Raw genomic sequence first — 22,895 nt, 5'->3', positions numbered from 1 at the left:
GAAAATTGAGAGCAGATTGTTTGTACACTAAAGTGAATGGCAGAGAACTAAATTGTGTGCTTGCAGACGGTGGGGAAAGAATATTACGTATGTTCTTCTGGATGTAACTTGAAAGAAACGTCTCTCAGGAAGTGCCCTTTCTTTGCTGGAGTCAGACTTTGCCATTAGTTCTTCTTGGCATGGTTTGCAATTTTTTTGTTTGTTTGAGAAATATCTATTATTTCAAGACAGAAGTTTCTTATCACATTCATGTTGTAGTAATTGGAGTTTATGTTGGCAAGTCTAATACTTCTGCTATAAAAAAGTGCAGAGATGAGACCAAGCCAAAAGATTATATTGACAAGAAAAAAGAGTAAAAATTCTCTAAAATCACTGACTCAACTTAAAATGGCAGACAAGAAAGTTAACAGGATACCTGGGATCATCAGTGAAGGAACTGAGAAAAAAAGCAGGCATAATTTTACCACTGTATGAAACCTTGGTATATTCACATCTTGAGTAATGTATCCAGTTTGGTCTCTATATTTTAAGGACACTGTGGTGGTTGAGGACGTACAAAGAACAGCAGCTACAATGATCAAAGGATGAGGCAGCAGCCTTTTTAGGAAAACCTAAGAAGTCTACAACTCCTCAGTTTCTACTGTTTCTATGGCAAAAGGCTGAGGAGATTATGACTGAGCTTTACAAAATCACAATGTTGGTGGGTAAAGTGAATGCAGAATCTTTCACCTAATGCCACAATGACAGAACTAAGGGGCACTCATTGAAACCAGTAGGACACCACTTTAAAGGACAGTAAAGAAAGTGCTTTCTTGCATAGTCAGAAAGGTTGTCAGAAGGCTGTGGAGGAAAACAGTATCAATATATTCAAAAAAGAGATTAGACAAATCCATGGGCAACAGGTCCTTAGATAGATTGTAAAGGGAACAGGCAAGGATGAAGCCTATAAGATCCCTAATATATCACTAGCACATGCTGGGAAATATGGTGGAATGGACTGCTGAAACTGGACAGTTATGCAGTCCACTTCATGTTCTCTGTTGCTGCAGGTGAAGACGTAATACAATGTTAGGTAGACCATTGATCAGGCCCGGTAGGACATATCATACATCGCTAGAAAATACAATACCTGATCACATCAAACTCCACCCTTACCTTACCAGACAAAATAGAATTTGTTCCTGTTTCATTTTGTAAAAATAACACTGTTTAACATATCACACTCTGGAAAATAGCACAAGGCTGACTATGCAGGCTTCTTCATTAGCACTGACATTGGCAGAATAAATAAAAGAACATATGCACCTCAGATTTCTATGGTCATGATGATTTGAGGCTCATACTGCTTGAGAAAACCTGTTTTGCTAAATGGGTCATCCACGAATTCCATCAAAGTCAGACTCCATGCAAGAAAAGTTATCTGTATCTGCCAGGCTTTGTTCAGCATCCAGAAATCCCCTAATTCTTTGTATGATATTTGGTACTTCAGCATCCCCATGAGTGTGGACACTGTGCAGCTTGCACTGAACTTCCCCCATGGACTGTATTCAACATCTTCAACTACCAAAATTATGTGAGGTCCCAACCCTCTTTTCAAGAGTAGTTTCATAGGCTCTGGCAACAGGGGACATCGCCAATAATGACAACAGGCACTTGCCTCCCACAAATAATCATAATACTTGAGAGAAAAAAGATTCATCCAATACAGGAATTAAAACCCTTAGCTCTTCAACAGCCAAGTGGTATACATGCTGTTAATACTATTCACAGTTACATTCACATACTGTTCTCTGCCCTGTAGACAAAGACTCCTTCAAGGAATACCCTTTGCTCTTGATCTCCCCAGCACTGGCATTCCCAGTCTGAAAGTCAGCAGTTACTTCCAAAATAGGTCAGATGCCAATAACCTAGATATCTATGACTCATTCAGTAGCATTTATTCCATATATATTCATCATCTTTATTCTGGCAATAGGCTTGCTAGCACCAAGGAGCTGAGTTGTTTCAGGATGGCCAATCTCTAGGCAGTGTGACGTAGCCACAGCGTCCTCCTACTAGACATGGGTACCAAAAGACTGGGTCACTCTCATGGCAGAGTTCTCCTTTGTGGTACTTTTAGGTCAGGAAGCCAGTGCAGCTACCTCAGGTCAGCACAGCTGGATCTCATCCCATTCTCCTGTCGTGTCCCAGAAACAACTCTACCCACTGGTGTCAGGCCACAAGAATTTTCTTGTCTCCATTTAACAAAACTTTTATTTAGCATCCCTATTGTGTTCTACATATTAAGGATACAGTCATGAAAAACTCATACAGCAGATCAGTTTTGTTCCACTTATCTATAAAAATGTTATAGACTGAGAAAGTCATACTTGACAACTTTCTTCAGCAATTTCCAATCTACTGAACCCCATGATATGGCAGAAAGCAGTATCACCCACTTCTGGTGTTAAATAAGGACAGATACATTATTCTACAGAACACCACAGACTGAATCACTGAAGGCCTCAGCTCTCAGGGGCACCAGGGAGGCTGAGATGTGACCTTTGCAGATCATCCAACCCTAAATTCCAAAAACCAGGAAAGCCCAAATTGGCATATGTTACAAAAAATAATAATAAATGAAGACAGAGGAAGGCCAACCCACAAAGTAAACAGATAGCTATCAACTCTAGACACACCACGGAGAAAGGATTGTGGCAAAAAGCTGACAATACTCCTGAGGCTTATTAGCTCTTTGTGTGAATTATCTGTATCATGAAAAAATAAAGAAGTTCTAAAATCTGATCAGCTGCATCTTTTCTGGAGAGTAAGCTCTTGTCTAGCAACTCTAGCTGCTTGCTTGACTTGCCACCAGTTCCTTTCTTACACTTCCAAAATTTTAATTCAGTTCCTCCGAAATCGCATTTTTTTTTATGAGTTCAAACTTTTCCTTTGTTATAAAAAAAAACCAAAAAAACACAACAGAAATACAACATGTGAAGACTGCTGCTGTTCAGTGGCAAACAGTCAAGAAAGTGGAGTTATATTCTCATTTAAATGCATGTACTCCTGTCCCGGCCGAGGTTTTACCTTACAGTGAGTTTGGTTACTACCTTGCTATTTCTTCTCAGGAATAACCAGACAAATCAATTGTCTTCCCTGAAAAGGCTATACCATCATTTATCCCTTCTAGACTATTCCTCAGGAACGTTCTGATTCACAACCACACTTCACAGTCACATCCTGAAGTTAGGAATGAGTGACAGAATTGAGCAGCATTAACTTAACAGGTAATAATCCCTAAATAGTCACCTTCTTATTTTGTGCAAGTACCAACCACTGGCTTTTATTTCAGTCACTACAACATCATGAGAAATTTTCCAAGGTGTATCAGAAAGAGAAGGTTGGCCTAAAGCCCCTACTGTCACATTAAGCATCAACCAGCCCTTACAGAGCCGACTGTGCAAGGGGAAGCATCAGTGCAGCCTGGGCTCATCTGCACCTCCTCAAAGCCAGCTGGTGCACCTCTGCACACTACCAGTGGGTGCTTCATAACACTAATACTGAAAAGAGTATTATGCTTTTAGCACACACCCTGAAGTTATTACATCTTTTGGGCAGTGAGTGAGTGTGATTTTGGGGAACCAATGACAGAGGTTTGCCTGCCTTGTCTCTAAGTCTATTCCACCCTCTCAGTGGTCTCCATGTCTTGGGAGCCTGGTTTCTGTTCTTCATGGAAACTTTGATGCAAGGATATCCTGGGACCATTTATCTCAAACCCTTGCAAGAGGGACATCCATACTTCAGTACAACCCCATGAATCAGTCCCTGTGCTCCTGGGATTCACAAACCTCCATGTGGCTTTTCTTCTTACATTCTCCCATCTCATCCTTCCCCCCAGCCACCCCTGCTCTTCCAACACACATCAGGACTGCTACGCTAACAGGTAAAGAAAGGAGAATTACATGCTGTAGCCATGCCTAACTCCTGGCCTGAACATCCATCAGTGCTTCTGACTTCATCTCGTTACTTGTCCCTGAGCACTTTGGTGGTGTTTAATACTGTGGCTATTCTGCCCCACAGAATTGCAGGAAGCGGTGCTGACCCATGGGGACAAACCCACAGGCTCCTGAGTCTGGTGTTTAAGAACATCAACTGAAGTCATGCGTGTGATTTGGAAACCAGTGCTGCTTGGGCCCACCATGAAGGCTGCTGGGTTGGGTGGCAGGGTAGAGTGAGCTGGCCTGAGCTGACACCCCCTCAGAGGTGGCCAGGAGCTGAGCTCGGTGTGGAGTGGCTGGCAGCTCCCTCTCCTGCTCTCCTCCCTCTGCACTCCTATTTCCCTCCAGTTTCTGCCTGGGGCAAAGTCTCCTGGCTTTGCTCCATGCTGCCAGAGAACAGCATGCACCATGTCTAGTCAGCCCCCAAGGATCTCCCCTAGAGCCACCCCCAAGCTCCTGCTGTGTTTCCAAATGGCAGGGTAGCAGAGGACTCCCAATTCACAACCAGCAGAACAGGTACTCTCACCTCCCAGATAAACTCTATAACTAAAGGCATTGACCACAAAAGGGAGGCGGGCAGGTGTTTTAGGCAGAATACTTGCTGGTCAAATCAGCCTGCATGTATTGCCTAGGAGAATATTTTTCTTTGAAATTATTTCCAATGATTTTCCTGCAAGAATCAATGGTAACCCTCAAAAAAATAAATACTTGAAAGGCACAAGTAGTCAGAAGCATACTGATTTATTTGCACAGTTGTACGTAATAATTTAGGTATGTATGTTTTAGCTCAGTGCCCTGGATACACCCTGCACAGTGTAACACTTTAGCAATACTCGATGATCCCAAGGGTCTTTTCCAACCTGAGTGATTCTATGATTCTCATGTATATTTCATCAACATTGTATTACTTTATAACATTTTAATAAAGATATAGAGCCACAACTTACTGCAGTTCAGCAAAACTCTTCCTTAGTAGTTTTGGAGAACAACTGGGACTACTTTTCAGCTTGAGTAGTGTAGCTATTTCATTTTCTTTTAAATCAAATTGGTTTAATTAAAGGATAACTGGAAAAAATTACTAACTGCTTTAATGGTAATGGCTTTAATTAAGAACCAAGACTATTTGAAACATAAAGTTTTAATTGGCTAATGTTAAATTAACTTGATACATTTACTCACAGAGAAATGTATTCGGTTACTAGTCTATCCCACAGTAACACATCAGCCATTTATTTCAAAACAAAGGCTATTTTTAAAAATACATCATTTTATGATGTATTTAAAACATCATTTTATACCAGTTTAATATAGCCCTGAACAATTAGTCTACTATGTGTTAATTAAAATGATGGTGGTTTTATTAAAAACACAGAGCAAAGAAAAAATGTGGGAGACATTAAAAAAGAAAAGGGACTTTATTTTGGATATCTAAGAGAAATCTGTCCTATCGGTGCCTACTAAGCTACATAAAGCATAAAGTTTCCACAAGAAAAAAATAATTAATCAAAAGACAGAATTTTGCTGATTGCTAACTGAAAAAAATTTCAAGAAAATCATGCACACAGATCACTATTATGGTCTGCTTCTACCACTCTGAGTCTCTAAGAGGAGGGGAAATGAATACAGCATAACACAACATAGTCTCACACATGCCACTATAAAGTCTAATTCCTCCCAGGACACTTATCTCTACCAGTCAGTCTATTTATGAAGCAAAACTATATGTAAGTATCCCAAAATAGCACCAGCAAACTATAGCTTCATTTTACCCTCCAGCCTCCAGAACTGCAAGCTTTATATTAGAACTTTGTTCCTGAAATAAATCTACTGAAGATTTTTAGAGGGTATCTGTATGTGCAAGGACTGACCCAGCCTACTGAACGGGGAAAAAGTACATAATGGGTTAAAAAGAACGTATGTAATGGGTCCTCATTAAAAATATCTTACACACAATATTGTTCAAAGAAAAGTTAAATAATTTTGTTGCTTACTATTAATTGTGAAACTCAGCAGCTGAACATCTTCAATAATCATGCAAAATCTATTAAGTCAAAATTAAAGCCTGTGACTTTCCTGGGACATGTCTGTGTGCCGTAATAGGAAAGGGAGGTTGAAAGAAACAAACCAAACACGTTACCACATTGTGTCGGCAGTCCTTAAGGAGCTGGTAGATCGGGATCTTGGCTTCATAACAATGCTCATTTTGAAAAATTCCTTCAATATTTCTAGCAGTCAGACATCAGTTGTCCTTACAAAGCTCATTCTCAAGGTACTCCATTTCAAAGTATTTTTGTAAATCCTCTGTTTTTTAAAATCCGTCTCCTGTAATAATCCAGGCTGTGGAGGGAGAATTCTAACACACTGCAACTCCTTCCTTTTTCATGCTGAATTTACTCTAGCACTGTGCTGTTCGGAAATGACAGTGCTTTTCTCTTCTGTCTTGTGTTGCCCTGGGAGGAACTAGTCTATTTTGAATCTATTCTCCCAGCAGATCACATGGGAATGAAGGCAGCTGAAAAGAGTCTCTATCTCTTTCTTGCAGTTTGATAACAACAGGTTTAAAGGTCAAGCACCTTTTTTTTTTTTTTTTTTTTTTTAAAAAAAAAAAAAAAAAAAAGGAACAATACGATGGATAATAAATGAAAGGAAAAGATGAATGTAGTTTACCGGAACATGTAACGTTAGTGAGTTTGCAGGGAACTTCCACTTAGAGACGTGCTACATAAATTAGTCTCTGTGGAGTAAAGAAAGGAACAAAGATTTTTCATTCCAAGTTAACTAAAAGCCTTACCTAGAAATGTAATTCTTCCCTTTCTTTTTCTCCTAACTCTTGTCTAGATACTGTGAATAAACTATTGTCTAACTTCACAAAACAGAAAGTATTCCCTATCTGAAAGACATTCAAAACACTGTGAGGAAGTTAAGTAAAAATAAAATTCCTTGTTGTCTGTTGAAGTCAGACACTCATACAGACAGCTATTGTTATGAATCACTGAAGGGCAAAATACCTCAGATACAGAACTCTAACATGATGTCACCTCTACTACACTGCAAAAAGAGATCTTTTCCTGTTAAAATAAATACATTATAGTTTATGCATTACCAAAAAAAACTTGTATTCATAATTTCTAGCTAAAAACTTATCATAAAAGCTTCGAGAGTTAATTGCTTTTAGGAAATATCAGTGTAAGCATATTTGGCGATTTCAGTGTTAAAAAAGGCAAAAACTGCAGAGAACCAGATAGTGAATATACTACTTAAATTAAACATTTTGAATTTGCTCTGAACTGTTAGAATTGTTTTTAAATTGAAAGAGCAAAGTTATTGCCCAACAAGTGGTTACATGCATAATAGCCATTTCTTTGTACAGTCTTTACAAGTATTGCAGTATATTATTTTTGGTAGTAGTACTGCTAGGTTAATAATGAAAGCAAGCACTAAAAATTGTGTTTTTCAAATTTATATGGACTTGGTAAATAGAAGGAAAACATGATAAATGGGATATGTGTTAAAATATCAAAAAAATCATCCAATGGGAACATGTGTAAAGTCTCTAGAACATTTGCACTTTATTTTATAACAGTACAATAAAATGCATTACCAACTACATTGTGTATCAATAGAAAAGATCCTAACCGCCCTGGAGGCTTGTGACAGTGATCTGCATATAAAGTGCTCCACAACAACAAATGCAATGTTACTAACATTTCTTGCTAAGAATTCTGTTCTGGCATCTATCTTTCAAATACCACCTAGTCGTTAATGCAGGATGTTTTGTAAGAGTCCTGTGGAATCATAAAAGTTAACCTCAAAGAGCGGAAAAAGCATCTGTTGTAAATTTAGCTCAAAGGGTCACACAGTCATGGGACCTTTAGTAACAGTTGGGTCTGTCACTGTGCAGGTCACATGTCTATAGAAGTGGACATAAATCAGGCACCATGTTGTGAAACTTTTTTATTCCTTGAACAGATGAAATAGGTCATGAAGAAAAACAAAAATCATATTTAATAGAATTGCTGGGCTACTGCAAAATAGCTGGCTATTTTAAAGTTTGGGGTTTTTTTTAAAGTTACTCTGATTATTTCTTATTGATAAATATCAGCATTACTCACATTTCGATGAAGGAACACAAAATGAAAGAAAATAAAGATTCTGACTAAGTAGTTTTACAATACCATATTGGAATGGAATACTCAAGGACCACTTCTGCTGTGCCACACAATAGATATATCTCAGGATGGTTTGTTCTCAAAAGCATATCAGTCAAGATGCTGCCTCTTACTTGTAATATATTTATATAAGAAATATGACTATGCGATATAAATACACTGTAGTTACAGGTACTTATATGATTAATGTAGTGTTTTTCAGTGCACATTGAGAAAAAGAAGTTTGATGAAGATGTTGATCACCATCGGAGTTAAATAAAGCAGCTATTGCTAACCTGCTTTCCTTTTTTGGTCTCCTTCCTTTGGTCTCCTTAGAAATAAACCCCTGTCCTCTAAGTGCTTGTCAGGTATTATTATGAAATATATATTAATTAGCAACAAGAAGAATACAGTATTGCAACCATATTCCAAGCTGTAAAATCAGAGCCTTTCCACAGTTAGCAACCTTAGGAGGCATAGGCTCCCAGCAAAAGGTGATGTATTAGTAAGAGAGAGAGTGCACAGGTCTCCAGGGAATGTTAGTTTTAGTTTTAGGAGAGGTGGTCTGGCTTTCTGGGCTGTCAGCGCACATTCCCAGCTAATGTTGAGCTTCTCATCCACCAATGCCCCAAGTCCTTCTCCTTATGGCTACTCTCAATCCATTCTCTGCCCAGCCATAATTTGTGCTTGGAAAGTTTCTAGGGAAAGTATTAGACTAACTTCAGCAGTAAGCAACAACTTCTAATTAATACATAAAGTTTTGGTATGGGGTCAAATTATATAAACTCTCAATTTCATATAATTTTAGGAATTAAGAGTGAGAGAAATTAAGGCAAAATTAAAAAAATAAAGAAAGAAATGGTCATTCCACTCTGATAGTAACAGAAAATTGTTATATCAATTAACTAATCATTAAAATTAGGAATAAGTAAATGAAACTTCTCAAAGACAAAAGAAATCAGAGGTTCAGATCCAACTTCACTGTAACAGCCAAAACTCACATACCGAAAGATGGAAATCTTCAAATTAGTAAGTAATAAACCAGTGTTACATTGCACAAAGTTGAAAAATAAAATGAACCAGAAAAAGCATTGCTTAAGGAATGAGGTTCATAACTGATTGTTCTGTTCCACGCTTAGGAACATCTTTGTCTTGAGAGCACAGAAATTTTGCTTAAAGATTCTGAGTTTGTCTTTGTCATTTGTTAAACAGGTACAGCACACACCAAGGTGCTTGAAAAGCACTTGGAAATCAAAGAACTGAAAAAATGCAATAGGTGCCAGGTTATTATTGCTGTTGTAGACAAGCTGAAGATAATAATTCACAATCTTCATTCTTAAGACAAAGTGAAAAGCTCCTGTAGTCCAATAAGACTTGAGTTTAACAGCGTAATAAGTTAGGCCTGCAACAGCTGATACCACTTTACTTGTTTACTGGGGTGAAAAGTTTGGGAATTTCTAGCAAATATGCATTGCTTTCGAAACATAGGGACACTGGCAATGCATCAAGAGAAAAACAATCCTGGAAGCCTAACATCAAGCCTTAACATGTAAAGAATGACTGGGCTCTTAACTATGTTGTTTGGAATGCCCTTTAGCAAATGAAACATATACAACAAGCTGCTGCTTCTTGATGTGAAATCTTAGTTTCATCATAAATTTATTTCAGGTAGGATTATTAAAGTATGTCTAAAACCCTGGAGCTGGGAACATTCACTCAGGTCTACCCCCAACGTTGCTTAGCTACTATCTCATCTGGTCCTGCGCACACTTTGTATCTTTCCTTTCTTTTCTTCATATATGCTTGCCAGTTTGCATGTTTATATGAAATAGTTTTCAGTCATATGTTTTCAAGAATATGTATTAAGATGCGAACCCGATCTTTCTAATCTCTAGGAGTACATACTCCACAACAGGAAGCATTTTCCCACAAGCTAAGCCCCACACCAGTTAGTTTTGTTAAACTGTGAGTTGCACAGGTCATCCTAATTCATCCCCAGCACTAGTTATCCTCTTATGTTCTGTCCTGCAGAACAAGACTGAAGGACAGAAAAGATTAACGTGATGTTCTTATATTACCTGCATGGGTGTGTTTGAGAAGTAGTAATGCAGGTGTAGGTACAGAAGAGACCTCTTTCAATAACAAGCATTATGTCAGAGTGTAAGAGAAGGAAATTTTTGACCAACCAGAAGATTTTGCCACTGTTCAACATAGCAAATGATTTAAAAATATTCTTTCATAGGGTGTTGAAAGAATGCCAGGGAATTAAATTCTGCTGTTAATTTCTAAGTAAGGGCATATAACCCTTTTGACTGGAGAGACTACATCAAAGAGGAGATATAAATAACTGCATAAGTAAAATAACAGAGAAAATGTAATAATAATTACAGCTTACAATTCTTAAGAATGGAAAAAGGCAAACCAAATGGCGCAGAAGAAATACAACATATGTCATTAGTGTTTCCTTTCTGTATTCATTTACATTTAGCTGCCTGGATCAAGCTACTTGACTTATGAGTAAGTATGGTATATTTACTCAGTAATCACAGTGTAAATAGAGTTATTATGTGCTCTACAAAGGCTTTACCCAGACTGAAGCATGCAAAACTCCCCATATGTAGCATGGCAAAGGGGGTCTTATATGAGGATATCCTATTCTGCCATGATGCCTCATCTGAGGATATTCAGTCTCGGTACCCTTTGAAACTTCCAGGTGCTGCTGCCCAAGCTGTATCAGCAGCAGCAAACAAGGCATGTCTCGGAGAGAGGCCTTACAGTGCCTTGCTCCATCACACTGCACAGCCAAATTCTCGATATATTCTGGGCTTAAAACATATCCCTCTGCCTTTACTCTGTCCCAATTTTCATTTCATTTGGTCAGTTATGCAATTAGAGGTTAGCAAGTTCAGTACTAACTGACCATTTGTTGGTCCACATAGACTCAGTTGCAGAAATAAAGCTTTATCAGAATAGATCTAGTACCTGTAGAGAGCTTCATTGCTAGAGATTCAAAAAAGGGAAAAAAAATAAAAGAGAATTCTTAGGAGCAGGAGAACATTTTTTTCTAGGAAAACGGTGTGAGCTGGTGCTACCAGCTATGGCTGCGGTCTGTGGTTATGTCTAGTATTAAGGTTGGAATAAAAGATACCTGTTAATGTTGGACTAATACTGGATAGTAGTGAATAGACTAAAATTAAATACTAGCCCACTGGAAGACTTTGGACTCAGTTCAGCTAAGGCTGCCTAGCGTGTCAGTCTGGTTTTGTCTTTTTTTAAAATAAGACATAAAAAATTCCACCAAATGTTCAACCATGTCTATACATATATATATATGTATAAAACTATAAAAATATGGTTTGTATTCAAAAAACATAGGTTTTTTATTGACTCTAAATGAACATACTACAATAATTATGAGCACTAATCATACCGTTAAAGGGAAAATCTATCAATGTTTCCATCAGTCCTTCTGTTTTTCCACTATTTGCTCCAAGTAAACTTGGACCACAATTTCTTAGCTGAACAGTTGCTTAAACATTGGTGGCTCATACTTAAGTTGGTACGGAGTTAAGCAGCAACTATGTCTTCCCAGTGTGATATGTCAGTCTTTTGGCTAAAAAAAGGTAAAGACTAACATCTTTTTCTCTTTTTTTAATGAAGCAGTGGTTGCTAGGAAAAGCAAGAGAGAATTGTACTACTTTTACAAAGGTTTCATAATTGGGGCTGGTCCTGGACAAAGTTACTGTTAAGTTTGAGGCGTACTGCTTTGGGAACAATGATATTTTGTAGGATATATCCTCTTTCATCATCATCCTGTTCAGAAGAATGGGAAAGTTCTGCTGAATATCACTCACCCAAAAGCCGGAGATTAAGGGAGGCATCTGGAAGACACTTAGGAATATCACCATTTCAAGATTATTATATGTATACTTCAAGCATATAAAATATGCCCCCATTTCAAGAAGACAAAATGTACATGTACAACCTGAAAATTTGAACACATACTTAAATTTTAAGTATGTTATCTAATGTTATATATTAAAGCACTTTTTTTTTAAATTCTATCTTCTGCAGAACAAAAATCTATCATTCTAAAGTGAATATGTTTCAGTAATGCTTTCGTCTTTTCAGAAGCAGCGAAGCAATCAACTTTTCCTATCAGGAAGCCTTCCTGGAAACAAATCTGAGGTGAGGTATTTAAATCAGTGTAACATCACAGTCCTCTACAAAACAGGAGAGTGGATTTCCCCCTGTTCTCCATTGGAAACTTGGCATCCACAATTATGGGACCATGACCTGAATGCCAGACTCTTGTTTGGTAGAATGACATCATCCATACTCCTAAGTCCTTCAGAAAAATGTGAGGTAGTAAAAGTAAATCTAAACAATTCATTAGGCTGCCAAACCTTTCTTGAAGAGGAACTACACCTCTAGGGCATCTGTGTTTCAAAAATCCATTTGAATTTGTTTAAAATTCTCTAATCTTGTTTATCTCTGTTTGTTTCTGAGGTCTGGAAAACTCCAAAGACTTAATCTAGCTGGTACAGGAAGAAGAAAGAAAAAATCAAACAATTTCTATGAACACTCAGAATTACAAAATTTGCTTGATTTTTAACACAATATTGTCAAAACTCACAACTGTAATTAAAAGAAAAAAAGCTATGTGTTTCAAAATGTGGCAACTTACTGGAGAGCATTCTGTGAGCACAAATGAAGGTTAAATTGAGAGTACATTACCTGCCATGAATTATTCATTGAGTGCTAAACAAGGCACACTAAGAAAGTAGTTTTCCCACTAGCCTTAAGCTGTTGGAAGTTTTGGTTGCTTATTTAAACTAGTCAGCTAGGCTCCTGCTATAGACAACTCTGATGGGTACTTGCTGGGCTAGTCTATTTCCATGATTCAGACATCTATTTTAAGACAGAGAGAACTACTCCTCACAGCTGTCTATCTATCTTTCTGCGGACTATGACTGCCTGCCTATTTTAAATTAGAAACCTAGATTTTTTGGGTGATTCAGGATGTACTTGATAAATCCTATGTACCAGGCTAAAAACTATAAGCTTCTATAACATGATTTTTTTTTTCTCTTCGGTCTCTTGCTTGTAGCAATTGAACTGAATGTAGATAGGTTTAAAAACTTTCCTTTTATAGAAACATAAATTTAAAATTTTTTTCATATTTGGATCATGTGGGAGACAATGTCAAGACATCACCTCCCTAATTAATAACTAACATGGTAACTATCATGGTTCAAAAAAGCTACACCTCTGACCTCTCACCCCTTCTTCACCCAAGCGAGGAAAAACTAAACTTATGAAAAGGAATATATATATATTACGTCAGCTATGCCTACCACTTAAAAATTATTTGAGACTGATTTCTCCTGAATACCCAGATGTCTGGAAGAGGAGATACAGTGTGTTCTCATGTTCACTGACTCTACATTTCTCTCCAGTTGAGGTTTAATTTATTAGTTATATCTGCACTCTTTATTTCTTTTTCATCTGTTTGAATTTTCCCTTAATAGACAACATACCAGTTATAAGAAAAGCATGTTGCAGAATAAATATCAAAGAAACAGACAGCCTCACTGACTGTTAAATACCACCAGAGTTGACAATAGTCAAAAACTTCATATTGTTGTGGAGAAATAAATTGCATAAACTGGATGCAAGTATTTCAGTATTGCCAATTCAGTGCCACATTGGACATGGGCAATTTGCATCTTTCGTCTTTGTCTTCTATGATTAAAACAGATACCTTGTGTGTCATCAAATTCCTGAAAATTTGTCACCACTCAGAATATTATATATGTTTCCATAGAGGCATATTTATGTGTAGGACAGCAATTCTGCAACTATCAAAGTTTTACTTGATACATAGCTATGTTTTACTTTCACATACTTTAATGATGGCCTTCTAATAGAGCAAATCTATCTTTTCTCTTTTCTTGATACTCTCCTTCAGTAGTTGATAAGTAAAGCTATCTATTTTTAATCATTGAATCCAATCCAGCTAACTTCCTTCTAGACGTTTGCTGCTGTGTTAAATGCAGAAGAAAGAATCTTTAATTAAAAAAAGAGAAGAAAGGCACCGTGTCTTTCTCTTTCTTGACTTAGTTTTTTGGGTTTTGTTTGGTTTTTTGTTTTGTTTTGTTTTGTTTCTTTTTTAAATATAGGGTGATCCTCAAACTTACACCACCATGTGTTAAAGAAAAAATATCATCAGTGTACAACTGCAATGTTAAGTTCTACCTGTTCATCCCCTTTCTGTAACTGCATGTCTGTAAGTTCATTACTGATATAATAGTACAGATAATTTTCAATGACGACAAAAAGAAGTTCAAATTGATTAAGGAGTACCTCTAAAAGAATACAGATAACCAGGTACCTCTCAGGTTGATATCTTTTTAAAGTTTTACTTTCTCAAACATAATAAAACCTAAATACTAAATTGTCACTTCTTTGAAGTAATATGAAATTTTCGTCTCCTCTCTTTTATAAATCAAAGAACTTATTGAAAGTAACTTTTCCTTTAAATAAATTTTCCTTTAGAGGAATATGCCTTTCCAAGAAACACATCTTTGTCACGATAGCTTTTTAGAAAGGTTAGATTCACACATTCTTCATAAGAAGAGCTAAATGCTCACGATTGTTACCTGCTATAAAATAAATTATGTCTCAGTTATAAAGTACAAAATTTAAAAGATATTATGTTAATTATAAGTTTTGTTCTCTAAATAGCTACAATTGCGTTGGTCTAAGTGTCACAAATTTTCATTATTTAATTTGCTCTTATATCAATCAATGCTCCAAATGACCTGCTCCTGGCCAAATCTTATTTTAATTCTCCTTGAGCTCTGATGGATTTTGAAGCCAGAAACTACTCCCTGACTCTAAAAATTCTTTCACACTCAGCACCCTCTCTTCTCATATTTCGATTCAGCTGCCCAACTGAAATCCTGTTTTTTTCTTTGAGTTTTATCCTGCATCTTCTCCAAAGCTAATTCTGTAGCCCTCTTTTTTTGACATTTTATTTATTATCCAATACCTTTAATGTATTCTTAAACAGTTTTAAAAACCAGGTTTGTGTTGAGAAGCAATTATGTAGCCTTCTGTATTAAATTCTTACCTTATTTTACCTAGCTGTGGTTCTCATACCATTTTCTTAAAATTCTTTACAAGCAAAATGTTAAAACTGAGCTTTAGATAAGCATTATCTTATAGTTTTTTCTGTAACATGGATAGCACTCTCACTTATTCATGCTATTCTAAAATATTTGCAGCTTGATCAATTATTTTGTCCAAGCCAGCCTTGCTATAGCTGAGTATCATTACTTCCACTTGGACAATATTTCTAAAAATTATTCTGTTTGGAGTCCAAAATATGATCAGACCTTTATTCCCCACTGGACTTGGCTGCTCTCACCACTTCCTAGGCAAAAAGCCTACCACATCTTTCTGGCTCACTAGTTCAACAGTCCAATTCAATTTTTATGTCCTTACATATGGTCCCTTCTAGTATGAAATTTTCTATATATTCTGTATATTTTCTACATAAATCCCATTCTATTTCCTCTAAGACATTTTCATTTGCACTGTATCTATATTTGTCACATAGTTGACTTTAGTCTGATAATAAAGACTACTTCAGTCACCAATTTTTTGTTTCTTTCTCAAGAATTTTGTGCTTTTCATGAAGATCCCATCAAATTTCATGTCCCCTCAACCTTCTTGTTCAATTTACTGCTCAAAACTCCTCAAAACATGCTCTTCGAATGGCCAGAGAACGGTCGTGTCTCACAATGCCTAGGGAACAACAACTTGAATTTCTGTTCTGTATAATCTTAAGTAAAATCCTAGGCTTGCTGTTGTCGTGGAAACTTTGCTACTTCAGTAGATCCAGTCACATAGTCTACATTTTATGGTGCCTATCTCTTCTCCAAACACAGTTGTTTAAGTTGACTTTCTACTATTGCCTTATATTTCTCACAAAAATCAAGAGCTCCTTGGAAGTGTATCTTATCAGGCTGGCTGAACTCTGGCCTTCACCACACCTTGAATCTGTTTCACACATCTTTGAAACTGGAGGCTATTCAAGAAATTAAAAAACAGTTATGCAAGGACTAAATGAATTTTAAAGTATTTTAAGTCTGTGTTGAAGCTGGTCACAGATTCAGTGTAAAATTAGAGTACAAGTATTAAATCGTGTTTAGCAGTTTGCTTTCTTATATTGTCCTCGTGCCAATATAGATTTATAATATGCTGTATTGGAAAGGTATATGTAATGATTTTATAGACATTTACAATAAAAAGAAATCTGAACTGCAGCAGTTAGTTATTATTTGAAAAGAATTAATTTAAGCAGCATGTATTACAGAATGTGCTCACTACTGGTTGCTTTATTGAACGTCTGGGCTGTATTTCAGTGTGTTTGCATGAAACCTAGAAAAACTATAGTCAGCATTTTCATTCTACTGTCAGCATTTTACATGTAACTTTGAAAGGTGGTTTGTTTGGTTTCTGTTACACATCCAAGGGAAGGTTACAAAATAAAACATGCTGGGTTGCAAAGACCATTCTGAATTCCTCTTCTGTTTTAATTCCCACCTTAAATTACCTATGAAAGTAATACAAAAAAGAAACCTCTCTGAGAATATGTGAAAGTTTATATGAAAATAATTGATTCTTTTAGAGACAATTTCAGAAAGGTTTAGATCTACAAGTATTTCAATAGTAAAGTTGTTTCCTTTGTTATTCATATACAATTTTAACAATTCAGAAAACTTATATTTGATATAGAAAACATTGTTAAAGACTACTGCTGACATTAAAAGTTGGCTGCAATAATATCTTTCAAAATGTTCCATGCGCACAGGCATATATTTCATTACTATTATCTAACTTGAACAAACATTCAAAATACACTGGCAGTTTTGCAAATCACAGCAGGAGCCATGTTTCTGTGTCTAGAATATGAAGTTATAAACTGTTGAAATTTATTTTTGCTGTTTAAGCAACTTCTATATATGTAAATAATCTCAGTCCTGCAAAGTCATGTCGAGCCAATTAACACACAGATAAGGTGACATTTAAGAAGAGAAAAGCTGGCTGAGATTTTTTTTCCCTTTTGTTTCTCTAGGCTGTGTTCTGTTATTTTGAAGAAGAACACAAATAAATGATTCACTTTTGCCTTTTACAACTGAAAAGATGCTCTTGACACGTAAAACATTTCTCAGCTAGGGTCCCATTCTTGCAAAGATAAGGATGAGCTATCAGGACATTTTGCCTAAAAAGTTCTCAATCTAATACATATCGGGCTGATTGCAGTTGAAAAACTATGGCTTAAACTATACTCATCTTTGTCCAAACAAAGTCCTCCAAACAGTGCATTGGAGTGCATCTCCTAACACACGGTTTCCATCTGCACTGTTTTTCCTTCTAGCACAGCAGTTTCCCCACTCAAGCCTACTTACTGATTACTTGCTTTATGACCTGTGGCCAGATGGTTCAAGAAGTCATCATTTTAGAGAAAGCTGTGGGCAGAAATCTTTCTTCTGAAAAGGCCTTCATAGGAGGAGATTATAACAATCACTAATTCTCCCAATATTCTTCCTCAGAAAGGCACTTAAGGAAAATAAAAACTCAAGAATCTTTCTAGTCTTTAATGATTTTCCAGAAGCTATCTGGAGAAGGAGAATAACCTAGAAACCAGAAGACTTTATTTAACTAAAGCAAATTAGAAACCCGTTTAAAAGCCACAGCTACTAAAATTATGATTGCAGTCCTCAGCTTTGCAGTTCATATAGGAATCATGTCCTTTTGCCTGAGGATATGCATATTTTTCTAGTACAGGACCCCCTCTTGCACAGTCCCAGCAATAACATCTGTGGTTGCCTTGCCTGACACAGGCGTGTACCAGGCTGCACACCACTGGAGGCTCAGAGGTCTAGGGAGGAAAGAGCACAGGGTACTCTCAGATCTACTCATTCACAACCTTGTTAGGGATGACCATGTATTTCCAAAATGTGTTCCAGCAGCTATTTGTGCAAAAACAATGTCTGCACTTAACTTCTAAAAAAACAAGTATGTCAGAGAAGGATTGCTTTCTTTCTTGAAACAAAACTGGGCAAGATCTGAGACTATTCCAGGATCTGAATCCAAGGTTTCAAAAATGTCGATAGTGACAACAAAATCTGTAGTACCAAAAACCCCAGAGTTTAAACATGTTAATTTTGTAAGTTCATAATCAATGCAAGACTTTTCTAGAGAACTCAGATTTACAGATGAAGATGACTTTCAGAAAGTGAGTTGACAGTACTAGAAAAAAGGAACAAAGTTTGCATACACAATCCTTTCATCTAGATCTACAAAGCAGTAAACAAAAAACTAATATGAATTAGAATTAAATGTGTTCTTAGTCTAATCTAATTCTGTTCATTAATTAGACCTAGAAAAAAAAAATAGAAAAAAAAAAAAAAAAAAAATCAGTACCTGTGAAGAAGAAAGGGATGCTGGAAAGGAAACAAATAGCAGATCCTCAGAGGGCAAAAAGAGAGAAGCAGCATCTATACAGTAGAACTTGGCCAGTGGCAGGATGGGGGAAAGTTAATATTGGAAAAACCCAATGTCTCTGCAGATTCTATTAATTTTTAAATGACAACTTTTGATTCCCAGACTTGCCTTTTGATGATATTGCTAGGTGTCCTTTGTGTGTCACACTGAGGGAGGAGACACAACATCCCTGCTTTTGCTTCTGACCTTCCTCCATGGCTTCAGTGGGAAGATTCTAGGTTGCAGAACTTGTGTGTTCTGACTCACACAGTTGCTATGATGACATCCAGTGCATGGGACAAAGCGTATTACACTAATGAGGAGCAGATGTAGGATATATGGATTTTGATATCTCTCTTGTGAAAGATATCAATTGTGGTGGCTTCGGAGATATGTTGGCCTTCTTAATATAAGAAAGCATTAAAACTCTGCTTGTGGGCCTAAGAATTTTCCTGTTATAGCTTGGTCAAATCCTATTAGGTTTTTGTTTGTTTTCTGATAACGCCATTTAGAATAGGCCTCCTTCAGCTCAGTATACTAAGATGGAGAAGGGGCTAATGGAGCATTAGAGAAAAGAAAAAAATGCATTGGAACTTTAGAAAAACATGAGTTATTTCCCTGACACAAAGTTCTCCTCAACTCTTATCAGCAGCTGAAATCTTAATGAAAAAAAGCCACCAAACGTCAGAATACTTAAATCACTTTTCTAAACAACCTTAAGGCCTCTCATACAATACAGTCATCCTTTCATCCTCTACGTATCCTGGGTTTGGTCTAGTTTTAGTTTGAATATGTAACTTATTTGATCTTTTATCTCTTGCAATATATAGTATTTTAAACAAAATTAATAACTTAAGTCTTCCTCTCCTGGAGGGATTTATCCACAGATAGATGGAACTGATAGAATTTCAGTAATTCTAATCTGTGGTGTAGATGTGAGTCTGTGGTTTAAATCTGAATATGCTCAAGAGCACCACATTCAAAGTTATCCCACTTCAGCTTTCTTAACATAAGCCTTTTTGATAAGCTGAAGCAGCTACAGCAGAACAACAGAATGTGCTGCTCTCCCCTTGGTAGGTACAATACTCAAAAAAGCAGTCTGTTTTCCCTAAAGTAGAAAACATGACACTTTTTATATATAAATACTACTACTACTCCCTCCACAAAAAAAATAATATGCCAGCATTTAAAAGTAAGACATTACAGAACATGATCCAATAATACTTTACTTGCTTTTCTTCAATTTAGATTTTAGATCTCAGTTTTGCTCCTATTGTTGATTTTCTAATCCATATCTTAAATCAGTCTGGGATCTTTCTGAAGCTCAGCTGATGGGCCATTATTCCTAAAGAAATAAGCCCTACTACAGCAGACACACCTATTAAGTACACAGAGTGATATTTAACTGCTCAATATATTTAGTTTACAAGATGAATTTTAGATACACACACACTGACTTTTACTTTGTTGCAACTGACTTATAAATTGAAGTTGATGACTGCTAATAACATTTTTCTGTCTCAGGTTGCATTATAAATTCATCTCTATGCTATGTGAAAAAATAAAGCACAAAAAATCCCCCAGTAAACGAAGTGGTTATTTACATCAGTAGAGAAAAAAGCACCACCAATAATACATGGTGATACTTTTTTTGCAGGAAGAATAAGATAGAAGCCTCACATAGCAAATATTGCCCTATGTTTTTATTTAAAAATATGACAACTATCACCAACATAAATTAAAATAAATAATGAAGAATGAGTCAAAGCATTTTCAGCTTAATTAACCAGGTTTGTATTTGGATGAATAACTGGATACTCGCTTCACATCTCAGGGGCCTATCTTTTCTCTCCCAACATATAAAAGCTAGAAATATGAAGATCTCCATACTCCCATGTTATCCAAATTAATTTCATGCTAAATGATTCTCAAAGCCTCTCACAGTCCAGGTATTTTCCTTGGTTTTAATCAATCCTCATTATTTATTATAGCGTGACACTTTCCTGACAGTCATCTCAACAAGACACGTTCAGTTCAGTTCATTTATACATGGCCTCACATATATATGGAAAAGTATTTTTCCCTATAAATTTGCTGGTATAATTAGCAAGAAGCTGAACTACCTCTGCATATTATTTTTTTTTTCTGAGCACTATTTTATAATTTGTTACTACTTTCTCACAAAACATGCAAGATTTGAACCAAATCTAACAAATGTCAAAGAGCTAATTACAGAAATCTTTTCTGTGTACTTCAGTCTGTCTAACACACTGGACAGTAATTGCAGTGCACTCCAGGAAACTGTGCATAAACTTCAGTGCATACCACATTACAAGCAAAATGTACTTGCCTTCTGTATAGTAGGATCAAAAATGTTCAACATTGAAAAGTTTCCTACAGTTGCACTGCATTGTCTAGTTTAACTAGGCCTCCAGAATTTTTCTTTTTGGGGGAGGGAAAATTGAGTACAAGTTTTGCATTTGAACTGAAACTGGAAAGCAATAGCAACAAAACCTCTTGACCTCCTCACCAGCAAAAACTAACTTTGTGTAACATCTCAGAAGGACTAAAAGTGAAATGCAAGGTTTCAAGGCAATATTTTACATAACCAAAATTTTACAGTGTTGACTAGATCACTTTGCAGTGGCTCAAAGGGGGAGTAGCTCAAGTAGCACTGCTTTAAAGTGCCTACTGCTTTAAAGTGCACAGACCGAAGGGCATGTGGAGAAGGAATGCTTTTTTGGTCCTATGAGCTGATCTTCCAGCAAATGTCAGCACTTGCAGGCCGCTCTGGTGACCTGGACAGTAAGGCAGCTATGTTTGTAAATTAAGTTTCCAGTAGCATTTCATAAATGGTATTTCTTTCATTAAAAAGGTCTTCTTAGAAAACCTTTAATTTTTTGCCATATTTTTGATTAAAATTAATTGATGAAGGCATTAACATGTAATTCATATGTTCTGAAAATCTGTCAACAAGAACCACAAACAAAATGTTGTCTTGATATTAAATTCATTAGTGTGGCTTTGAAAAATAAATGAAATAAATACTTCTGCAATTACAGTGGCTGTGAGATATATCGAGCTGATAAACAATGATGTAAAAAATTTACGAATGCAGTCTGAGGTCCAGAAGAGGAACTTTCTGCATGGCAAGACCTGTTGTATTTGTCTACAAAACAGCTGGGGTTTTTAAAAAATATTTCATTGAAAAACTCTAACGAAGCTGTTAAATGACCCTAATCAAGGTGTTGCTTTTAATGGGCAACTTGGGATGGCTCTGACCTATGCCTGGCTATTACAGAAATTATTGGTTATTTATTATATAATTAGTTCTAAGAGGTTAATTTATATTCAGGGAAGGAGAATGTCTATCTTGATCTCTTGAACTCAATAAGGTGTATCCACGAAGGTAACTCAGTGGGGCAGACTGTCACCTCCAGGAACTGCTGTTCCTAAGGAGCCGCAAATCTTGTTTTGCTAAAGGCAGATATTACAGATCACAATGCTCTAGGGAGCTTGGGAACAATTTCAGCCCTGCAAAAGGTAGAAATAAAGGAATTGAGCTGCAGCAGTATGACGCAGCTCTTGGTAATGACTGCTTAAGCAGTAGGTCATACACCACTGTAGTGCACCACCTCCGTCACCTGAAAGCTTTTCTCCCCCTAACAGCTCTTTCTTTCATTTCCACTCTTTGCCTCATATTTTTCTGTCATGTATCCAAATCAAAGCTGGGTATTACAGCTGGAAAAGTTAATTCTGTGACTCCTCTGAATTTTCTGCAGTTACGCATTTCTTAATTTGTTGGTCTCAGTCCACACATATTAAGATGTTGCTGTGCAACTCAACATTTGTAGATGAAAAATAATATCAGAATATTTTTAATTTTATCTTAGAGAGATACTGACAAAGCTTAGAAAATCACTAGATTGTTAGAAATACACAAAATAAGGACAACATTTTCTTTATCTTCCTGCCAAGTATGAAAAGAGAAGATTTTTCCATAAATGTGCTATGAACAAAGTGCTACTCTACTAACAGTAAATCAAATCGTAGTGCTATTACATATACCTAGTGACACAACAAACAGAAAGAAGGTAACTAAAGCAGACAATTTGTTAGCCAGAAATAAATTGCAAAAGCATGGCAGAAATTCTGCAATTACTTCAATTAAGGAATAAGAATAGATAACATCTACAATGAAAAACAATTA

At 36.4% G+C, this 22,895-nt stretch overlaps 1 protein-coding gene across 5 annotated transcripts in view; it reads right to left on the bottom strand.

Annotated features, from left to right (window-relative positions):
• Window positions 1–22,895, bottom strand: part of PDE4D (phosphodiesterase 4D) — a 623,750-nt gene that overhangs the window by 148,402 nt on the left and 452,453 nt on the right. Inside the window, exon 1 of one of the 5 annotated variants that reach the window (XM_014964975.1) lies at window positions 6,118–6,449. The exons of the other annotated variants lie outside the window; for them this stretch is intronic. Coding sequence (XP_014820461.1) covers window positions 6,118–6,182 — 65 coding nt within the window. The 5' untranslated portion in view covers window positions 6,183–6,449. Of the gene's footprint in view, window positions 1–6,117; window positions 6,450–22,895 lie in introns of those variants that run through there. 5 annotated transcript variants of the gene reach the window in all.

Source organism: Calidris pugnax, unplaced genomic scaffold (genome assembly GCF_001431845.1).
Source record: "Calidris pugnax isolate Ruff unplaced genomic scaffold, ASM143184v1 scaffold273, whole genome shotgun sequence".
Lineage (NCBI taxonomy): Eukaryota > Metazoa > Chordata > Aves > Charadriiformes > Scolopacidae > Calidris > Calidris pugnax.
This window is presented reverse-complemented; position numbering and strand designations above follow the sequence as displayed.